The 23,469-nt window shown below is 40.2% G+C and overlaps 1 protein-coding gene across 1 annotated transcript in view; it reads left to right on the top strand.

Moving 5' to 3' along the window:
* The window catches only part of LOC124786249 (sodium- and chloride-dependent GABA transporter ine-like), a 332,165-nt gene extending 314,952 nt beyond the window's left edge, over positions 1–17,213 (top strand). Inside the window, 2 exon segments of the mRNA XM_047254247.1 lie at positions 7,567–7,743; positions 16,094–17,213. Coding sequence (XP_047110203.1) covers positions 7,567–7,743; positions 16,094–16,261 — 345 coding nt within the window. The 3' untranslated portion in view covers positions 16,262–17,213.
* Positions 17,214–23,469: the final 6,256 nt, after the last annotated feature.

Below are 23,469 nucleotides of genomic sequence, written 5' to 3'. Positions count from 1 at the left end.
AGAATGCAGCATGCTGGTTGCAGCCCAGCTCGTAGATCACATTACTGGTTCCACAAGTAGCCCTGCCTATGATGGGGTAGGTGATGTTTGTGACTGAATTGGAGTAGGTGGTGGTGGGAAGATGTATGGGACAGGTCTTGCATCTAAGTCTATTACAGGGGTATGAGCCGTGAGCTAACCCCTGCTCCCAACTCCTTACCTCATGGCTCATACCCCTGTAATAGACCTAGATGTCAAGACCAGTCCCATACATCCTCCCACCACCACCTGCTCCAGTCTGGTCATGAAAATCACCTATCCCATCACAGGCAGGGCTACCTATGAAACCAGTCATATGAGCTACAAACTAAGTTGCAACCTCTGTGCTACATTCTATGTGGGAATGGCAACCAACAAGCTGTCTGTCTGCATCAATGGCCACCGATAATCTGTAGCCAAGAAACTAGTGGAACACCCTGTTGCTGAGCATGCTGCCAAGCATTACATCCTTCATTTCAATGACTGCTTCAACCTGTGCCATATGAATCCTTCCCACCAACACCAGGTTTTCTGAGTTCCACAGGTGGGAACTTTCCCTGCAATACAGCCTATGTTCCCGTAACCCTCCTGGGCTCAACCTTAGTTAGTCATTGTCCTCACCCATCCAGCCCCTTCCCTGTTCCCATTCCAGAACTACACAGCCATCATTCCACCATCGCACTCAGACTTTCTCCTTTCTCACTACTTCCCCCACCCCCTCCCCTGCCCTCTGTCTAACCAGCAGCACTTAACTGTCTGCCACCCGCATCATACTATCCATACTATACCTCTGCCCCACGAACCATAGACCTTGCCGTTGGTGGGGAGGCTCGCGTGCCTCAACGATACAGATAGCCGTACCGTAGGTGCAACGACAACGGAGGGTATCTGTTGAGAGGCCAGACAAACATGTGGTTCCTGAAGAGAGGCAGCAGCCTTTTCAGTAGTTGGAGGCACAACAGTCTGGATGATTGACTGATCTGGCCTTGTAACACTAACCAAAACGGCCTTGCTGTTCTGGTAGTGCGAACGGCTGAAAGCAAGGGGAAACTACAGCCGTAATTTTTCCCGAGGGCATGTAGCTTTGCTGTATGATTAAATGGTGATGGTGTCCTCTTGGGTAAAATATTCTGGAGGTAAAATAGTCCCCCATTCGGATCTCCGGGCAGGGACTACTCAAGAGGATGTCGTTATCAGGGGAAAGAAAACTGGCATTCTACGGATCGGAGCGTGGAATGTCAGATCCCTTAATCGGGCAGGTAGGTTAGAAAATTTAAAAAGAGATATGGATAGATTAAAGTTAGATATAGTGGGAGTTAGTGAAGTTCGGTGGCAGGAGGAACAAGACTTTTGGTCAGGTGAATACAGGGTTATAAATACAAAATCAAATACGGGTAATGCAGGAGTAGGTTTAATAATGAATAAAAATATAGGAGTACAGGTAAGCTACTACAAACAGCATAGTGAACGCATCATTGTGGCCAAGATAGACACGAAGCCCACACCTAGTACAGTAGTGCAAGTTTATATGCCAACTAGCTCTGCAGATGATGAAGAAATTGATGAAATGTATGATGAGATAAAAGAAATTATTCAGGTAGTGAAGGGAGACAAAAATTTAATAGTCACGGGTGACTGGAATTCGAGAGTAGGAAAAGGGAGAGAAGGAAACATAGTGGTGAATATGGATTGGGGCTAAGAAAGGAAAGAAGAAGCCACCTGGTGGAATTTTGCGCAGAACATAACTTAATCATAGCTAACACTTGGTTCAAGAATCATGAAAGAAAGTTGTTACATGGAAGAACCCTAGAGATACTAAAAGGTATCAGATTATATAATGATAAGACAGAGATTCAGGAACCAGGTTTTAAATTGTAAGACATTTCCAGGGGCAGATGTGGACTCTGACTACAATCTATTGCTTATGAACTGTAGATTAAAACTGAAGAAACTGCAAAAAGGTGGGAATTTAAGGAGATGGGACCTGGATAAACTGAAAGAACCAGAGGTTGTACAGAGTTTCAGGGAAAGCAAAAGGGAACAATTGACAGGAATGGGGGAAAGAAATACAGTAGAAGAAGAATGGGTAGCTTTGAGGGCTGAAATAGTGAAGGCAGCACAGGATAAAATAGGTAAAAAGATGAGGGCTAGTAGAAACCCTTGGGTGACAGTGAAATATTGAATTTAATTGATGAAAGGAGAAAATATAAAAATGCAGTAAATGAAGCAGGCAAAAAGGAATACAAACGTCTCAAAAATGATATCGACAGGAAGTGCAAAGTGGCTAAGCAGGGATGGCTAGAGGACAAATGTAAGGATGTAGAGGCTTATCTCACTAGGGGTAAGATAGATACTGCCTACAGGAAAATTAAAGAGATCTTTGCAAAAAGGAGAACTACTTGCATGAATATCAAGAGCTCAGATGGAAACCCGGTTCTAAGCAAAGGAGGGAAAGCAGAAAGGTGGAAGGAGTATATAGAGGGTCTATACAAGGGTGATGTACTTGAGGAGAATATTATGGAATTGGAAGAGGATGTAGATGAAATGGGAGATAAGATACTGCGTGAAGAGTTTGACAGAGCACTGAAAGACCTGAGTCGAAACAAGGCCCCCGGAGTAGACAATATTCCATTGGAACTACTGACGGCCGTGGGAGAGCCAGTCCTGACAAAACTCTACCATCTGGTGAGCAAGATGTATGAGACAGGTGAAATACCCTCAGACTTCAAGAAGAATATAATAATTCCAATTCCAAAGAAAGCAGGTGTTGACAGATGTGAAAATTACCAAACTATCAGTTTAATAAGTCACAGCTGCAAAATACTAATGCGAATTCTTTACAGACGAATGGAAAAACTGATAGTAGCCGACCTCGGGTAAGATCAGTTTGGATACCGTAGAAATGTTGGAACATGTGAGGCAATACTGACCCTACGACTTATCTTAGAAGAAAGATTAAGGAAAGGCAAACCTACGTTTCTAGCATTTGTAGACTTAGAGAAAGCCTTTGACAATGTTGACTGGAATACTCTCTTTCAAATTCTGAAGGTGGCAGGGGTAAAATACAGGGAGCGAAAGGCTATTTACAAATTGTACAGAAACCAGATGGCAGTCATAAGAGTTGAGGGACATGAAAGGGAAGCAGTGGTTGGGAAGGGAGTGAGACAGGGTTGCAGCCTCTCCCCGATCTTATTCAATCTGTATATGGAGCAAGCAGTAAAGGAAACAAAAGAAAAATTCGAAGTAGGTATTAAAATCCATGGAGAAGAAATAAAAACTTTGAGGTTCGCCGATGACATTGTAATTCTGTCAGAGACAGCAAAGGACATGGAAGAGCAGTTGAATGGAATGGACATTGTCCTGAAAGGAGGGTGTAAGATGAACATCAACAAAAGAAAAACGAGGATAATGGAATGTGGTTGAATTAAGTCGGGTGATGCTGAGGGAATTGGATTAGGAAATGAGACATTTAAAGTAGTAAAGGAGTTTTGCTATTTCGGGAGCAAAATAACTGATGATGGTTGAAGTAGAGAGGATGTGAAATGTAGACTGGCAATGGAAAGGAAAGCATTTCTGAAGAAGAAATTTGTTAACATCGAGTATAGATTTCAGTGTCAGGAAGTCGTTTCTGAAAGCATTTGTATGGAGTGTAGCCATGTATGGAAGTGAAACATGGACAATAAATAGTTTGGACAAGAAGAGAATAGAAGCTTTCGAAATGTGGTGCTACATAAGAGTACTGAAGATTAGATGGGTAGATCACATAACTAATGAGGAGGTACTGAATAGAATTGGGGAGAAGAGGAGCTTGTGGCACAACTTGACTAAAAAAAGGGATCGGTTGGTAGGACATGTTCTGAGACATCGAGGGATCACCAATTTAGTATTGGAGGGCAGCTGGAGGGTAAAAATCATAGAGGGAGACCAAGAGATGAATACACTAAGCATATTCAGAAGGATGTAGGCTGCAGTGGGTACTGGGAGATGAAGAAGCTTGCACAGGATAGAGTAGCATGGAGAGCTGCATCAAACCAGTCTCAGGACTGAAGACCACAACAATAACAACAACCCTCCCCCAGCCTCCTCTTTATCCCCACCCAGTCCCCACTCCCATCATAAACTGGTGCTGCTGCTCACAGTATGGTTTTAATCGCCTGAGACTGCAGTCGTGTGTGTGTGTGTGTGTGTGTGTGTGTGTGTGTGTGTGTGTGTGTGTGTGTGTAGTTGACATGTCAAAGGCCTTAATGGCTGAAAGCTTCACTTGTGGCAGTCTTTTTGTGGTGCATATCTGCGACTCAGCATCTCCATTATATGGTGAGTAGCAACTTTTCTTTTCATAATAGTTACATTCCATCCTGAATTTTCCATTGTTTAATGCTAGATAAATGTTAGCTAGTAAATAAGAAAATTTGATACTTGCAATTATTTATATTACTGTACTATGTTATTATTATTCTGTAGTATTAATTGTATTTGTACAATTATATTGACACGTTCCACATCCAAGCGAATTACTGGCATGTACGGATCTAAGAAATACGAATACCAAATTAAAAAAATAGTAATAAACAAAGAAAATATAAAAACAAAAGTAAATAGAAAGCTACTAATCCATTATGCCATGCAAACATTAATTTAATACAAAAAGAAAAAGAAATTTTTAATAATAATGGAAATTCCTGGATGGAACAATATGTAAAATAAGAGCATTGCAACCACTCACCCATAGTAAATTGATGTGTGGTGCATGCACACACAGAATACAGTGGTCACTAGCTTTAGAGCAGTGGCTCTGCTTGTAGCAGAAAGTACACACACACACACACACACACACACACACACACATACACACACACACACACACACAGTGGCAGCACTAACAGCACTGATTAAAGAATATGGATTACAGAGAGCAGTTACCTTGGCTGACTGATGTGGGGAGAGTGTAGGAAAGAACACGGAAGGCAAAGGGGCTTGAGGAATAGTGCAAGGCGGGAGCGAGAAAGATAGATGTCTCGGCAGCTGCACAAATGGTGTCAGAGAAGGTGATGGGGAGATGGAGTGGGAGATCTATTTATGGTCTGGTTGAAATAGAGTATTGGCTGCCAATAAAGGCTCTGGTGAGGTTATTGGTATAGAGAATTATCTTATCAAAGTCTGAATCTCCTCTTGACATTTGTCCATGCTTGTGATTTATAATTTTTGTCGCCATGACATCCGCAAATTAGTTGTGAAGAAATGTCTTGCTTCATGACAACTATGCAGATGCCATGCTGTCAAAAATGAGAGAAAGGGTACAGGAACCCCTCTATAACAACACAGTTACATTAGCAATGTAATTTTCAGGTGAGCTGTCAAAACAACCCAAACAAAATGCACTTGTTCAAACAATAGAAAATTCAGGCTGGAATAATAACAATACTACAAAAAGGATCATTGCTACTCACTATATAGTGGACGGCTGAGTCACAGACCAGCACAACAAAAAGACTGCCAAACTTTTGTTTGATGGTCTTTTTTGTCGTGCCTGTCTGTGACTCAGCATTTGCGCTATATGGTGAGTAGCAACTATCCTTCTCATAATATTGATCAAATGCACGTGTTAAAATTTTTAGGCCTACAATAGAGGAATTATTATAAACTTTATATTATACTTCATAGAAATAAAATTCGATGCACAGAAGATAACACATAGGTGCCAAAACATGTTGGGGTGAATAAAAAGTTAGTGTTCACATAAGGTGGAATTTCAAAACAACCCAAAAGTTATCAGCATATTTTGACAACTCCAGCTTTTCGCTTCAGATGCAGCACCCATAGGTAGCAAGGCTGTAAGAAAGAGACTTTTTGACATGAAACAGGCGACAGTTGTCGAAATGGAGTTATTGTTGATGATTAGTGCACTTGATATGAACAGACGTATTTATGGAGCCACTGGAGAGGTGGAGATTGACATCTAGGAAGACGGCTTGCACATTGGATAATTCAAGAGTTCACATAGAATTGTTGTATAATTAATTGCTTTCCACACAGAGATTTTGGCAGGTCAATAAGTTTGCTTAAAGGTCTGCCCACAGGTAACATTACAATATTACTCTTGATAGTAACAGTAGATATAAAATACTGCTTTGAATTCTGGTACCAGTCACAAAACTGGAGAAGCAGACCATATATTTTTAGGAAAGAGGAGATGCAAACAGTGAGGCAAGGATGTTGGAGGGAAGGACACGACTGCTTGTGATTGGAGACTAGCGGAGATTTCAGAGCTGGGAGGGGTGGGCAGATTTTGGAAATGGTTATATACTGTACGGACAGTTGCTGTCTGTGCAGATCAGAAAAGCTTAAAAGCTTATGCTAGAGTAGGAGGGGAATAAGAGCCAAGTGGCAGGGCATTTGAAGCAGTACTTGATGTCATAGATGCTGTGCTGTGTGCTGCATTCTGCAACCTGGTTGAATTTAGTCACAACATGTTGTTTTGTGGTGGCCTTCCATGCGAGCAGGCAATGTAATAGTCATATCTACACTGAATACTCCACAGCAATTCCAGCACAGCTGGCATACGACAATGCTGTTTTCTTCGTTGCTTAAATGCTCCATCTTTGGATGCCAACCTCCCTTCTTCCCCCACCCCCACCCCCATACACTCACTCACTAAATTTCCCATTATCATCTTGACACAAAACTTAGTACCTCCTCCACAATCTGCTTGTAAAGCTACATTCTCATCCATAATTACTTCTCCTTTGATGGCAAGATCTACAAATGAATCCCTGTACCTGTCAGGGGTATGCAAAAACATCTTAGTCGCCCACCTAATGGAATCCTTCCCATCCATTCAACTTTACAAACCATTGGTCTAGTTCAAATTCATTAACAAATTCTACATTATCTGAACCCACAACAAGGACTGCATCTGCTCTTTCCTCTGGAATCTCAACAGTTAGTCGCCACAAATGAGGCTCCTGTGTGTGTGTGTGTGTGTGTGTGTGGGGGGGGGGGGGGGGGACCTCGTATTGGGAAGTAGGAGTGATAAAAATATCCTGATAATATTTCCAGAGTCCTTCAAAATATACAGACAACATCTGTCTAGCTAGTCCAAATTTTCCATCATTTCTTCTCATGGTTAAGGATCCAAGAGTCACCTGTGAAAGCATCCAGACACGTTGTATGCTGCAGTTACTATGTCTGTTACACTCCTCATTCCACTTTGCTGCTCCTCACACCTTTCTCTCTCTCTCTCTCTCTCTCTCTCTCTCTCTCTATCTATCTAACTATCTATCTCCTTAGATTGGTTGTTTCACTGCACTGGTTGCAGCACACTGTATTCCATACTTTAGTACATTCATTCTGAACAACTGTAATGTAAAGGTCAACTCAGAGCTACTGACAGCAAAATATAACTACGAAAATTACAGCATCTGCCTTCATTTCCCTTCCCTCTTTTTTCTGTCCATTCTCATAGACTCATTTTAATTTGTAACTTTCAATTTTTTGCTGTAATAAAAAAGTGACTATCATTTCTGATTTTGTCAATTGTCTTCTTTACAGTGTGTGTGGGTATTCTGCCTCATAGATTATGAGTCTCCCACATACAACAACGGAGAGTATAGGTACCCAGTTTGGGCAGAAGTGCTTGGTTGGTGCATAGCATCAGCATCACTCCTGTGCATACCAGCATTTGCTGTTGTTGTTGTAATTAAGGCTGAGGGATCAACACTTAAAGAAGTAAGTAGTGAAGAACAACTAATAAAAATATGATAATGATTTTACATTTAGTTTCCATATTTACCACATTTGCAATTGATCCTGACATTATTTTCTGGACTATTTGTCAATACATAGGCCATTATACTGTGACGCTTCAAATGAAGACATTGGAGAAGGGTATAGAAGAGGGAATTAAAGTTCCCAAAATATATTAACTAAAAGTATTATAATATGTTTGTTTGTATGGCCATCTCCTGCAGCAGCTGTTAAAATCAATCTTAAGCTTACTTAAATTAACTGCAGTGAGCTGAAGATGGAGAAACCAATGATAACTGATAAAATTATGTTCCAACTAGATCTTAATCTGCACTTGCATCTTCAGATTTGGTCCCTTGGGGACAAATTCTGTCATCTTGTTTGTGTTCAAAAATTCATGAATAATCTAAGCCACTTGTAGTCATAAAGAAAGCTGGACAATTCAAATGGACTCATAACAATTCTATGTAGACTTAGGAACATTTTGGTACAACTTTGTCTTTATTGGCAGCAAATGAAAAGTTTATCCATGCAAAAAATGGTCACTGATTTCCCAGCAAACATTATAGAATTATATGATATCTCATTTTCTACAACAGTATGTAGCGCAAATTAACAGGGGGGGGGGGGGGGGAATAGAGAAAATAAGAAAGAAAATACAGTTAGAATGTAAAAAGTAACAGATATGAAAAGCCATATTCTTGGATGAAACGATGAGGGCAGAAGAGGATATTAAAGGAAAAACTTGAATCCTGCATGTTTGAGGGAGGGACAAAGGAGTATGAAGGGAGGGTAGAAGGGAACAGAAAGAGAATGGACAAATCATGACAATTGTAAGTAAGGCTCCAGTATCACTGCTTAAAACATTTATTGATTATTATTGTAAGCAGTGATACTGAAACCACACTTACGATGTCATTTCAAGACATATATGTATTTCACTGCAGGCCCAATCATAAAGAAGCTAAATCATAACAAGTTAGGAAAAACTTGACAGCATAGTTTTGGCCAATGTAGAGCATTCCAGCTCCACTGAAAGCGTTGTCCTTGCACATGAAAAAATGGGTTAATTGCAATTTGTAAACAGATGAAAACCACCTCTATGGATTATAAACTAGTGCAATCAGTTGTGTTAAACAGTCTACCAGTAGGTATCAAAGGTACCTCAAGTACTTACTTTGTCGGTGGATACTGTCTCCTTCAAAATAAATACTGGATGGGGACATACCACCAATCATTGTCTTTATTGTAAGTGGCACACCAGTGAGATATAGGGGCACTGTACACAGGGGGAGGGAAAAGGGGCGAGGGCGAGGAAGAATTTGAGCTACTGCACCCCAACCAATACATTTGAGGTGCTTCCTCATTATCTGTAATGAATCAGACAGTGAAATAATATGAAAACTGACCTTTAAATTGGGAGCCATTAACATTCAGATTATAATCAAGATTGACAAAGTAAAGCAAGTCCTGGGTAGTATGAAAGGATATAGAATACCCATCCTGGCACTGCAAGAAATAAGATTCATCAATGAGAACACATCGAAGTCAGAATGTTGTGGTAGACAGGCACTACCTGACTTATGTTTCTGAATGGAAGGGTGTCAACAAGACGCTCTTGTACCTGGGGATGAAGACATGAAACAAAATCTATATCCTGATAAATGTACATGCACCTGCGAATTAAAAAACAAAAAAGACAATGCAGGAACAGAGCAGTTCTGGAACATAATATATAAGGTAATGACAGAAGCAGATAAGAGGGGAGTAACAGTCCTGTTGGGTATTTCCAATGCACAGTTTGGTACAGAGAAGAGATTCAAAGGCCTTGTAATAGAATATTTGGCACGCAAGAGAATCAGTGAGAATGGAGAGATGCTAGCAAATCTGTTCAGGAGGCACAAGCTGAGAATTGTGACCACTCACTATAAAGTCAATGCATCTAAGAAGATGACATGACTCCAGGTAATAGGGTTAGCGAGAGACAATTAGACCATGTAATGACCCAAGACAAGAACCACAGAGATTTTGAACACTAGTGTCATGAAAACTGTAGAATTGAATCTGACTATTGCCTCACTGAAATGAAATGCAAATGGCTACAAAATAGAAATCAAAGATAGAAAACCATGAACACTAACAGAGTTAACAAATAACTTTTGAACAGATACAAGAATGAATTTGCAAGGTTGGTTGGCTGGTTGGTTTGTGGGGGTTGAAGGGTTCCAATTTTCAAGGGACTTTACAGTTAAACATGTGGGAGAAAGTGAAGGACATCATAAAAGTGGAATGAGAATGACTGCTCCCAAGTAACAAGAGAAGGGCAACACAAATGGTCACAGATATGTTTGACCCATGGGACTGTGTCACAGAGATGCTGAAGAAACTGAACTGGCAGACGCTTGAAGATACTTGTAAACTATCCCAAGAAAGCTTGCTTACAAAGTTCCAAGAACTGGCTTTAAATGATGATTCTAGGAATGTACTACAACCTCCTCCTTACCACTCGCATAGGGATTGTGAAGGCAAGATTAGGTTAATTACAGCACCATAGAGGCATTTAAACAATCATTCTTCCCACACTAAATACATGAATGGAACAGGAAGAAATCCTAATAACTGATACAATGGGAAGAAATACCCTCTGCCATGCACTTCACAGTGGTTTGCAGAGTATCAGTGTAGATGCAGACGTAAAAGAAAATAAGAGTGGTAGATGGATGAGTGTAAAGAAGCTATTGAGTATGCAAGAAATGTATGGAGGCTCTGGCAGAAAACTAAGAAAGAAAACAACTCGAAAATTTGTGAAACTGAGAATAACTACTAAGATAATAATAAATTCCAGGAAAAACAAGTGGAATGAAAGTTGGAAAAGTTGATCATGCAGTCAAGGAAAACCAGACAAGAGCCTTCTGTAAGGAGATAAAGAACAAGATAAAAGGGCCATGAAGCAATGTGAAATGACATGATGTTGAACTGAAAATAGAGAGAAAGATGCAATTTGTGGAAATGGCAAGGTACTTAAACAATCTGCTGACCCTGGAACACCTACAGGAAGGTTAATGCTGTAATACAACAAGGTAAACTGCAGAGCTCATACACGCACCTTCATGGAAGTGTTAAAAATAATTAAGATTCTCAAGAGCAATAAGGGTGAAGGTTATGATGGCATTTACACTGAGGGAATTAAATGGGGCTGTCTGGTGACAGAGCAAAGTATATAAAAGAATAATAAAGGACATCTGGATGAACAGAAAGGTATCAAAAGCCTGGGAAAAAGCCATCATGCCAATTCATGAGAAGAGTGACAAAATGGTACTGGATAACTGCAACAACCTCTAAGTCTACATCCACACTCTGCAGACCACCACAAAGTGCATAGCAGAGGGTATGTTCCTTCATACCAGTTATTAATGTTTCTTTCCATTCCATTCACATATGAAGCAGGGGAAGAATGATTGAGTGCCTCTGTGCATGCTGTAATTATTCTAATCTTGTCCTCATCATCCCTATGTGAGTGATGAGTGATACATAGAGCGGGTGGGGTGTAGTATATTCCTTGAGTCATCATTTAAAGCCTATTCTCAAAACTTGGTTGATAGACTTTGTCAGGATAGTTTACGTTTATCTTAAAGAGTCATTTCAGTTTCCTCACTGTCACTCTAACACTCTGATTGCACTTTCCCAGTATTCTACCAATAAACTGTAGTCTACCACCTGCTTTACCTACAACTGAGCCTATGTGCTCATCCCATTTCATATCCCTGCAAAGTGTTAAACCCAGGTATACGTATGAGTAACTCATGTACAGGGCTATTACAAATGATTGAAGCGATTTCATAAATTCACTGTAGCTCCATTCATTGGCATATGGTCACGACACACTACAGATACGTAGAAAAACTCATGAAGTTTTGTTCGGCTGAAGCCGCACTTCAGGTTTCTGCCGCCAGAGCGCTCGAGAGCGCAGTGAGACAAAATGGCGACAGGAGCCGAGAAAGCATATGTCGTGCTTGAAATGCACTCACATCAGTCAGTCATAACAGTGCAACGACACTTCAGGACGAAGTTCAACAAAGATCCACCAACTGCTAACTCCATTCGGCGATGGTATGCACAGTTTAAAGCTTCTGGATGCCTCTGTAAGGGGAAGTCAACGGGTCGGCCTGCAGTGAGCGAAGAAATGGTTGAACGCGTGCGGGCAAGTTTCACGTGTATCCCGTGGAAGTCGACGAATAAAGCAAGCAGGGAGCTAAACATACCACAGCCGACGGTTTGGAAAATCTTACGGAAAAGGCTAAAGCAGAAGCCTTACCGTTTACAATTGCTACAAGCCCTGACACCCGATGACAAAGTCAAACGCTTTGAATATTCGGCGCGGTTGCAACAGCTCATGGAAGAGGATGCGTTCAGTGCGAAACTTGTTTTCAGTGATGAAGCAACATTTTTTCTTAATGGTGAAGTGAACAGACACAATGTGCGAATCCGGGCGGTAGAGTATCCTCACGCATTCGTGCAGCAAATTCGCAATTCACCAAAAGTTAACGTGTTTTGTGCAATCTCATGGTTTAAAGTTTACGGCCCCTTTTCCTTCTGCGAAAAAAACGTTACAGGACACGTGTATCTGGACATGCTGGAAAATTGGCTCATGCCACAACTGGAGACCGACAGCGCCAACTTCATCTTTCAACAGGATGGTGCTCCACCGCACTTCCATCATGATGTTCGGCATCTCTTAAACAGGAGATTGGATAACCGATGGATCGGTCGTGGTGGAGATCATGATCAGCAATTCATGTCATGGCCTCCACGCTCTCCCGACTTAACCCCATGCGATTTCTTTCTGTGGGGTTATGTGAAAGATTCATTGTTTAAACCTCCTCTACCGAGAAACGTGCCAGAACTGCGAGCTCGCATCAACGATGCTTTTGAACTCATTGATGGGGACATGCTGCGCCGAGTGTGGGAGGAACTTGATTATCGGCTTGATGTCTGCCGAATCACTAAAGGGGCACATATCGAACATTTGTGAATGCCTAAAAAAACTTTTTGAGTTTTTGTATGTGTGTGCAAACCATTGTGAAAATATCTCAAATAATAAAGTTATTGTAGAGCTGTGAAATCGCTTCAATCATTTGTAATAACCCTGTATATGTAGGAGCTGGCAAATTCCAACAGTGATTTATTGATATTGCAGTCTTGGAATAATACATTTTTACGTTTTGTGAAGTGCAGAATTTTACATTTCTGAACATTTAAAGCAAGTTGCCAATCTTAGCACCACTTGGAAATCTTATTGAGATCTGTTTGAATATTAATGCAGCTTCTTCAGATAATACTTCATTATAGATGACTGCATCATGTGCAAAAAGCCTGATTTTACTATTAATATTGTTTACAAGGTCATTAATGTACAACACGAATAGCAAGGGTCCCAACATCCTTCCCTGGGGTGCACCCGAAGCTCTCTCTACATCTGATGATGCCTCTCCATCCAAGATAACGTGCTGTGTCTTCCCTACCAAAAAAGTCCTCAATCCAGTCACAAATTGTACTTCACACCCCATATGATCCTACAATAAGTGTAGGTGTGGTACTACATCAAATGCTAATCAGGAATATAATCTCTAGATAATTGGTGAGAGCAGCTCAAGTCAGGCACTGGAGACTATCAGGTTGTCTTCTGAAAAGTGAGGAACTTCACTGAACAGACTTTTGGACTGAAAAGGATATTAGAACATCAGATATTAGAAGAATGTCACAGGAAAGATAAAAACACTTTATAGTGACCTTAATGGGCTTTCTTGGAGCTTATGAATCTGTAGACAGGAATGTGTTGTTATAATTTTTTCTGTAAAGTTAGTATTCTTGTCAAACTGCCAGTATTTCCCCCAAAGACAATGCCGTATCTCACTATTGCCTCAAGTAGATATGGTACACTACTTTTTTCATGTCTGTGGCAGAGACATTGGCTATGATTGACATTATCTTTTAAATAGTCTATATGTGAGAACTGTGACAGATTTCTGTCCAACTGCATTCCTGAGAATTCCACACATTCTGCTTTGTTTATTTCCAGACTTCCATGCATAATTTGAATATAATTTATTTTAGACTGTTTTGTCTTAAACTGCATAAGCTGTGTTTTTGAAATATTTAGTTACAGGCCATTTAGATGAAACCACACATTTAGATTTTCTAGAGTTTTCATGATATTTTTGGGAATTTCTTCTGCATTTTTATTTTCTATCAGTAGTGATCTGTCATCAGCAAATAAAACTGAATGATGATTTATATTTATGTGTAAGACATTTATGTAAAAAAGAAAAAGGATTGGGCCTCATGGTACCATCTGTAAGATAGTTCTCCATTTTGAGAAATATTTTCTTTTGTCTGGTGTTATGACAACCCTTTTCTGTCACTTTGTCAAATATAACTTACACCACTGTAAGCCACTGCATGTAATTCCATATTTTTGCATTTTGTATAATAATAGGGATTGGTTTACACAGCCTAACACCTTGGATAAGTCACAGAAGATTTCTGCAGCCTTTTTTATTTATCTAAGGTGAAACTAACTTTATTTGTGAATTCGTTAATTTCATAAATCATACTTTTGCCTTTTTGGAAGCCAAATTGATTTTATGTTATAACATTAAATTTGTGACAGAAATTTTGAATTTGGGTTGCAACAGTCATTTCAAATATCTCAGAAAACACAGGAAAAATGGAAATTGGATGATAATTTCCCATGTCTTCTTCAGAGCCTTTTTTAAATGGCGATGAGACTAGTGAATCAAAATTTTATGGCACAGTATATGTACATTCATGTATCCAGTGGGATTTCCAGACATCACTCACTGTGTGCAACATTTTATTAAGGAGTTGAAAGCTAAAAGTACATGGAGGTCAGACACAAGTACACTGTGACAAAGCAGCCCTGGCATTTCTTGTGTGCTTGGAGACACATAAACAAACATTACTCACTATTATCCTGGTCTGAAATGTATTAATCAGCAGGGCCATGACTTCCCAAAATCATGTCTTGAAATGAGATCCATTCTGTCTGAAATTTTGCCCACCACACCTAGAACAACTTTTCATCGGCCTCCCAATCTCTGCAATATTCTTGTCAGACCCTATGCACTTTCTACATCCATCTCCCTACCCTACAGCTCCTACCCCTGTGACCCTTCCCACTGTGAGACTTGCCCTTTGCACCCTCCTACCACCACCTATAGCAGTATTGTAATTGGAAAACCCGTACTATCAAAGGGAGAGCCACCAGTGAAACAACACGTCATATACCAGCCTTTATGTCAACACTGTTTGGCGTTTTTGCATCAGCATGACTAACACCAAATTGAAAGTTAGGATGAATGAGCATACGCAGAGGGTGTTTACTGGCAACACACAATATATTGTTGCAGAGCATGCTCTACAGTATGACGATCATGACCTCGGTGCCTGTTTCACCACATGTGCCATCTGGATTCTTCACCCAGAACCAGTTTCTCAGAACTCTGCAGGTGGGAGCTAGTGTTACAACATGTCCTTGGTTCCTGCCACCCATCTGACCTTAATTTAAGTTAATTTCTTCCATCTCAACATTTCTTCAGAGTAACTATTCTTTAGTTTTCTACATCTTTTATTGTCTTACCCATCTATTTTTCACTGCTCCCTCCCACATCTGTTATGTACCACCAACTTAGCTTTTCACTCTTATTAACTCATAAATGATGTTTAAGCAATAATCTCTGTATTGCATATTATACTGTCTTCCATCTTTAAGCTCTCAGGGTTTCAAATCTCATCTGATGCAGTTCCCAATAATCAGTCTTTCCTTCTCATCTTGTGTGGTAAGTCTCCCCTGACTTGCAGTTCTGAGTGACTTTCCTGAAATCTACCCCTTTTCATAGACCTTTCCAGTCCTTTCCCTTCACCACTCTTCCTTCCACTTCTACTCTTCTGCCTGAAGAAGGAGCCACTGGCTCTGAAAGCTTGCCTGAGTATAACCTCCTTTTATGTGTGTGTTCTGCTGCCACTTTGTGAGTAGATTTTTTATTTATCTGTCCAATTAAATTATTTTGTTATAAATAAACATTCAAATAGACATATAAATAAGGACCAAAAGCCAATGCTAGATTAGTGAATGAGGGTGCTTTCTGAGGAGGTAGAATGTGATGGAGAGTGAGTACCTCCACATATGAGAGACGTGTCTGCTTAGAAAACTATAAAGTGTAGAATTTTATGTTCAGTATATGAAGTATGTTATCCTTACAGTTTTAAAATGGTAATTTGCATTTCTAATGTAGTTTTATTTTTATTTCAGAAGGTAAAGAACTCCATCAGGTCTCACATAATAGAATGTGAACAATGTGGTAGTGATAGATGTGAACATTTAAAGCAAAACAAGGAGCAGCCACGGGAACTGTTAACATTACTTGATAATAAAACTGAATCTCAGCTAAACCAAATTATAACTGTAACCACACCTTAAAAACATTAGAGTGTTTCCTAAGTGCTGGGCTTGCTCTTTTGAAAAACAGGTGTCCAGCAGTATTAAAAAGACATGCTTCAAAATAGAAGTATTTCCTCTATAAAGGATATTATATAAAGGAGATTAACTGTTGTGAACATTGACTTAGTGGAATTTAAATTATTGTTGTTTCTGCACTGCAGTTTGTGTGTTTACAACAGGTTATTTTGTAAATGACAGTTGTACCAGATACAAAACCATTTTAGAAAAACTTTGTCTCTCATGCATTCCCTGTGCCATCAAACTTGCATTTTACCTCATTGTAGATGGTTCAAAAGTTATATCATTATCATGTGTAGTTAAAATCCATACTTCATGAAGCTTATAAATATAAAGATTGTAAGTGTATCATATTTTTTAAGTTCTCTTGATTAGATAAGATGATCTGTCCAAATACTGTACTGTAGTAATCATGCTGTTAATTGAGCACTGTAAGATTATCATCCCATTGTAGGAAATATTGTATGTATGTACTGTGTTCAAAGCATTGTGGTATTTATCACATTTGTAAATATGTAGTTTTTTGATCTTTAGATATTGGATACACACAATTGTATGTTGCTATATTTACTTATATAAGACTTTATTGTGCAGAAAGAGGCTGATAACTTATTTCACTTAAGTAGTTCTAACTTCCCTCAAACTTGTCATTCATTGATTGTCAATCAGAAACAGAGTCCAAATTTCGGAGTCCTGAGCCAAATGTGACCTGACATTATGTACAAACTCCTAAAACTGAACTGCAAAATGTTATTCCTAAAAGTTTGCCACTTCAGTCATTTTACTATGAACTAGTCACAGTCATTTCCTGTCATGTACTACGGTTGATTGTTTCCTCTCCAATCTCTTGTAAGTTAATTGATTTATCTTTCCCCATTATTTCTGTGAAATAAAATGTGACATGAGTGTGGTATCATTTGTCTTTACTTATTTTTAACTGTTCACGAATAGAGGCAAATTAAAATACTGTAGGTATGAAGGGGTTGGTGAATGTTTCAGTAGGGAAGCAAAGGATAAAGAAAGAAAGTGAGTGAGTAAGTGAGTAAGTAAGTAAGGAATCTATTAATTGCCCATTTATTAGGAGCATGCTGACCACTGGAGATATACTGTGTGAAAAATACATACATTCATGCATACATACATTAATACTAGTCCCATAGATCCTGCATATGACATTTTGCAATGATGTGGAATGTGTCACTTTAACATAAGTTGTTGTTGTTGTTGGTGGTGGTGGTGGTGGTGGTGGTGGTGGTGTGTTTTTTAACTGCTTCATATCTAAAAATTCATCTATTGAGTAGGTGTAGTTGTCATTCATAAATTCTTTTAGTTTATTTTTAAATGCTGGTTGGCTATCTGTCAGACTTTTAATGTTATTTGGCAAATGACCAATGATTTTTGTGGCAGCATAATTCACCCCTTTCTGTGACAGTCAGATTTAACCCAGAATAGTGAAGATCATTCTTTTTTCTAGTGTTGTAGCTATGTACTTTGCTGTTACTTTTGGATTTGGGGTGGATTATTAATAAAAAATTTCATAAGTGAATATATGCATTGCGAAGGTACTGTGAATATCCTGAGTTCCTTAAATAAATGTCTGCAAGGTGATCTTGGGTGGGTTGCAGCTATTATTCTGATTACACACTTTTGTGCAATGAATACTTTTTCTCTTAATGATGAATTACCCAGAATATGAAGCCATATGAAAGCAGTGAATGAAAATAGGCATAGTAGGCTAATTTACTGATGTGTTTATCACCAGGGTTTGCAGTAACTACAACAACATCAGTAGCTGAACCTAACTGTTTCAGCAGGTCATCAATGTGTTTCTTCCAATTCAATTTCTCATCAATGCACATCCCCAGAAATTTTGAATACTCTGCCTTAGCAACAGACTTCTGTTCATAGTCTATATTTCTCAATGGTGTTATGCCATTTCTTGTACGAAATTGTATATAATGGGTTTTCTCAAAATTTAGTGTGAGTCCGTTTGTAGAGAACTACTTGATAATTTTCTGAAAGACGTTATTTACAATTTCCTCAGCTGATTCTTGTTTGTTGGGTGTGATTACTATAAATGTATCATCAGCAACAAGAACTAGCTTTGCATCTTTATGAATACAAAGTGGCAAGTCATTCATAGATGTTAAGAACAATAAAGGACCCAAGAATGAACACTATGGGGCACCATTCTTCATACCTCTCCAGTTAGCCAACACTGCAGATCATTACATACTGTTAATTTCAGCCTAGTGCATTCTTCCAATTAAATATGAATTAAACCATTTGGTGCACTGTCCCACTCATACCACAATACTTAAGGTTATCTAGTACAATTTCATGATTCACACAATCAAAAGTTTACTCTTGGCTTCTTTTGAATACATTACTTTTTCAAGAATTTTTGGATGAAGCTGTCAGAAGTGAGACCGAGCAGTAGTCGTTACCGTCAGACATATCCTCTTTTTTATGCAATGGTTTAACAATAGTGTATTTCAGTCTATCTGAAAAAATGCCCTGTTTCAGTGAGCTACTACATATGTGGCTGAGAATTCTGCTTATCTGTTGGAACAAGATTTTAATACTCTGTTGAAAATGCCATCAATTACACGTGAGCTTTTACTTTTGAGTGAATTTATTATTTCCCTAATTTCAGTAGAAGAGGTGGATTGAATTTCAATTTTATCAAATTGCGTAGGTATTGCCTCTTCCATACACTCCCTTGCATTTTCTAATGAATAGCTGGATCCTGTGTTCTCTACAACACTTAAACAATGATTATTAAAAATGTTTTCTACTTCTGACGTTTTGTTAACAGATTTTTCATTGAGTTTGATATAAATACATTCTTTCTGTGCTCTTGGTTGCCATGTCCCCCTTTTAACAATATTCCAAATTGTTTTAATTTTGCTATCAGATGTGCTAATCTCAGACATAATGCACATACTTCTGGACTTTTTAATAACTTTTCTTAATGCAATGCAGTAGCTTTTATAATGTTCCTCTGTTTCTGGATCATTACTCCTCCTAGCTATAAGATACATTTCTCTTTTCTGTTTACAAGATATTTTTATCTCTTTGGTAAGCCACAGCTTGTTAGATGGTTTCTTTCGATTATATTTTACTGTTTTCTTAGTGAAACTGTTTCCAAATGTATGAATATAATAGAGGGAAACATTCCCCATGGAGTTGGATCATTAAGAGTAGGATTAGGATCATTTTTCTTCGTGGCAAAGTGATATTTCCATTTCATTTCCATTTTCATTTCAGCCTCGTGTTACACTTTCCACCTTCTAATACCATGTCACCCTCACAACACTCCCACAACGACCCCATTAAGTTTTATTTACATTCCCTCCGCAAACATGCCTTCGCCCTAGCCAGATTACACTCCCATATTTTATTTTCTCAGGCTTGTCTGACATTTGGAATTACCCCCAAAGGCCTCACACTTAAAGTTCCCATCTCTGGCTGCAACCCTTCTTTCCATCAGTCCCTATACCAGTTCCAAACTGAACAATCCATTGCCCTCACCCACCTAATCCTTCACCTACACATCAACTTAGCCAATGAACGCACCTGTCAACTCCTATCCTTAATAAAAGTCCTCAATCTTTCCTCTCCCACATCCACACCGGCTGTTCAGAGCATCCTCCTACAGGCCAACCGCAAATTAGAACAGCATGCCACCCTCCACCTTAAAAAACGAACCAATCTCCTGGTTTCCCACCTCCGGAAAGACAACTCGCTCCCCCTTCACAACCTTTCCAGCAAACCTCAACCTCCTCTCATTGCACACAGACCCAGTCTCTCCCATCTACTCAATCTCCCACTTCCAGCTCCACTCCCTCCAAAACCTCAAAATTCCAATCAACACAATCTGGAACCACAACACCCTAATTCAGTAGTTAACCTTTCCTCCAGACCTCTCTCCCAATCCGAAACCTCTGTCCTATCCAAAGGCCTCACCTTCAGCCCCACTCCCAGATTCAGCCAAACAGCCCTCGTCAAAGATTTACTGTCCTACACTCATACTCTCTGCTGGAAATATCACTTTGCCACGAAGAAAAATGATCGTAATCCTACTCTTAATGATCCAACTCCCCAAGACACTGTCCAAATTGAACCCTGCCTGGAACAGTTCCGTCCTCCGTCACAGCGGGACCCACCTCCTCTTCCTCAAAATCACCCTCTCCAAACCTTCCAGGAATTTCTGACTTCCAGCCTTGTCTCTCAATCCTTCTTAAAAAACCTTAATCCTAATCCCAACATCACCACTGCTGAAGCCCAAGCTATCCGTGATCTGAAGGCTGACCGTTCCATCATCATTCTTCCGGCGGACAAGGGTTCCACGACCGTGGTACTTGATCGTCGGGAGTATGTGGCTGAGGGACTGTGTCAACTTTCAAACAACACCACATACAAAGTTTGCCAAGGTAATCCCATTCCTGACGTCCAGGCGGAGCTTCAAGGAATCCTCAGAACCTTAGGCCCCCTACAAAACCTTTCACCTGACTCCATCAACCTCCTGACCCCACTGATACCCCGCACTCCTACCTTCTACCTTCTTACTAAAATTCACAAACCCAATCATCCCAGCCGTCCCATTGTAGCTGGTTACCAAGCCCCCACAGAACGTATTTCTGCTTACGTAGATCAACACCTTCAACCCATTACATGCAGTCTCCCATCCTTCATCAAAGACACCAACCACTTTCTCGAACGCCTGGAATCCTTACCCAGTCTGTTACCCCTGGAAACCATCCTTGTAACCATTGATGCCACTTCTTTATACACAAATATTCCGCACGTCCAGGGCCTCGCTGCGATGGAGCAGTTCCTTTCACGCCGATCACCTGCCACCCTACCTAAAACCTCTTTCCTCATTACCTGACCCACAACTTCTTCACTTTTGAAAGCCAGACATACCAACAATTAAAGGGAACAGCCATGGGTACCAGGATGGCCCCCTCATACACAAACCTATTCATGGGTCGCTTAGAGGAAGCCTTCTTGGTCACCCAGGCCTGCCAACCCAAAGTTTGGTCCAGATTTATTGATGACACCTTCATGATCTGGACTCACAGTGAAGAAGAACTCCAGAATTTCCTCTTCAACCTCAACTCCTTTGGTTCCATCAGATTCACCTGGTCCTACTCCAAATCCCATGCCACTTTCCTTGACGTTGACCTCCATCTGTCCAATGGCCAGCTTCACATGTCCGTCCACATCAAACCCACCAACAAGCAACAGTACCTCCATTATGACAGCTGCCACCCATTCCACATCAAACGGTCCCTTCCCTACAGCCTAGGTCTTCGTGGCAAACGAATCTGCTCCAGTCCGGAATCCCTGAACCATTACACCAACAACCTGAAAACAGCTTTCGCATCTCGCAACTACCCTCCCGACCTGGTACAGAAGCAAATAACCAGAGCCACTTCCTCATTCCCTCAAACCCAGAACCTCCCACAGAAGAACCACAAAAGTGCCCCACTTGTGACAGGATACTTTCCGGGACTGGATCAGACTCTGAATGTGGCTCTCCAGCAGGGATACGACTTCCTCAAATCCTGCCCTGAAATGAGATCCATCCTTCATGAAATCCTCCCCACTCCACCAAGAGTGTCTTTCCGCCGTCCACCTAACCATCGTAACCTCTTAGTTCATCCCTGTGAAATCCCCAAACCACCTTCCCTACCCTCTGGCTCCTACCCTTGTAACTGCCCCCGGTGTAAAACCTGTCCCATGCACCCTCCCACCACCACCTACTCCAGTCCTGTAACCCGGAAGGTGTACACGATCAAAGGCAGAGCCATGTGTGAAAGCACCCACGTGATTTACCAACTAACCTGCCTACACCGTGAAGCTTTCTATGTGGGAATGACCAGCAACAAACTGTCCATTCGCATGAATGGACACAGGCAGACAGTGTTTGTTGGTAATGAGGATCACCCTGTGGCTAAACATGCCTTGGTGCACGGCCAGCACATCTTGGCACAGTGTTACACCATCCGGGTTATCTGGATACTTCCCACTAACACCAACCTGTCAGAACTCCGGAGATGGGAACTTGCCGTTCAGTATATCCTCTCTTCCCGTTATCCGCCAGGCCTCAACCTCCGCTAATTTCAAGTTGCCGCCGCTCATACCTCACCTGTCCTTCAACAATATCTTTGCCTCTTTACTTCCGCCTCGACTGACATCTCTGCCTAAACTCTTTGCCTTTACAAATGTCTGCTTGTGTCTGTGTATGTGCGGATGGATATGTGTGTGTGTGTGTGCATGAGTGTATACCTGTCCTTTTTTCCCCCTAAGGTAAATCTTTCCACTCCCGGGATTGGAATGACTCCTTACCCTCTCCCTTAAAACCCACATCCTTTCGTCGTTCCCTCTCCTTCCCTCTTTCCTGACGAAGCAACCATTGGTTGTGAAAGCTAGAATTTTGTGTATATGTTTGTGTTTGTTTGTGTGTCTATCAACCTGCCAGTGCTTTTGTTTGGTAAGCTTCATCATCTTTGTTTTTAGATATATGTTTCCAAATATACTTAGAGGTATCATGAAATAGGTTAAAATTTAAATTAGCATCAAGTATCCTGTATACCTCAACCCAGTCTAACTGTTGCAAGCTTTCCCTAAAATATTCAATTGAATGCACTATTTTGGAGGACTGTTTTGCATTACGGTATGGAGCTATGACATATGCTGTAACTAGCTGTGCATCATGATCAGACAGACCATTCTTAACAGGAAAAGTTTTTATTTGATTAAATTTATCTTGGTCTGTAAAATCATTATCTATCGATGTGCTGCTTTCCTGGACCACCTGAGTAGGAAAATCAATAACTGACATCAAGAAAGAAAGAACCAAGTAATAATTCAAGGTCAAGCTTTCTACTGGACTCTTTCAGAAAAGCTACATTGAAATCCCCACAAACTATAATTTGCTTCCCTCTGGCTGACAGATAGCACGACAAAGAATCTGTTTTTCAAAAATAGATGAAAATTTCCCAATGGGGACCTATACACAGCTACAGTTATAAAAGTACCATTATTTAGTTTAAGCTCACTTGTACATGCTTCTATATTTTGCTCTAAACCAAAGTTTTTAGTTTTCTAATTTTTCACAGTGCCAGATATGGCAACTCCTCCTCTCTCCATAGTGTCTA

The sequence above is a fragment of the Schistocerca piceifrons genome, chromosome 1 (genome assembly GCF_021461385.2).
Source record: "Schistocerca piceifrons isolate TAMUIC-IGC-003096 chromosome 1, iqSchPice1.1, whole genome shotgun sequence".
In the NCBI taxonomy this organism is placed as follows: domain Eukaryota; kingdom Metazoa; phylum Arthropoda; class Insecta; order Orthoptera; family Acrididae; genus Schistocerca; species Schistocerca piceifrons.
Note: the sequence above shows the minus strand (reverse complement) of the source record. Positions and strands in the feature narration are given on the sequence as shown.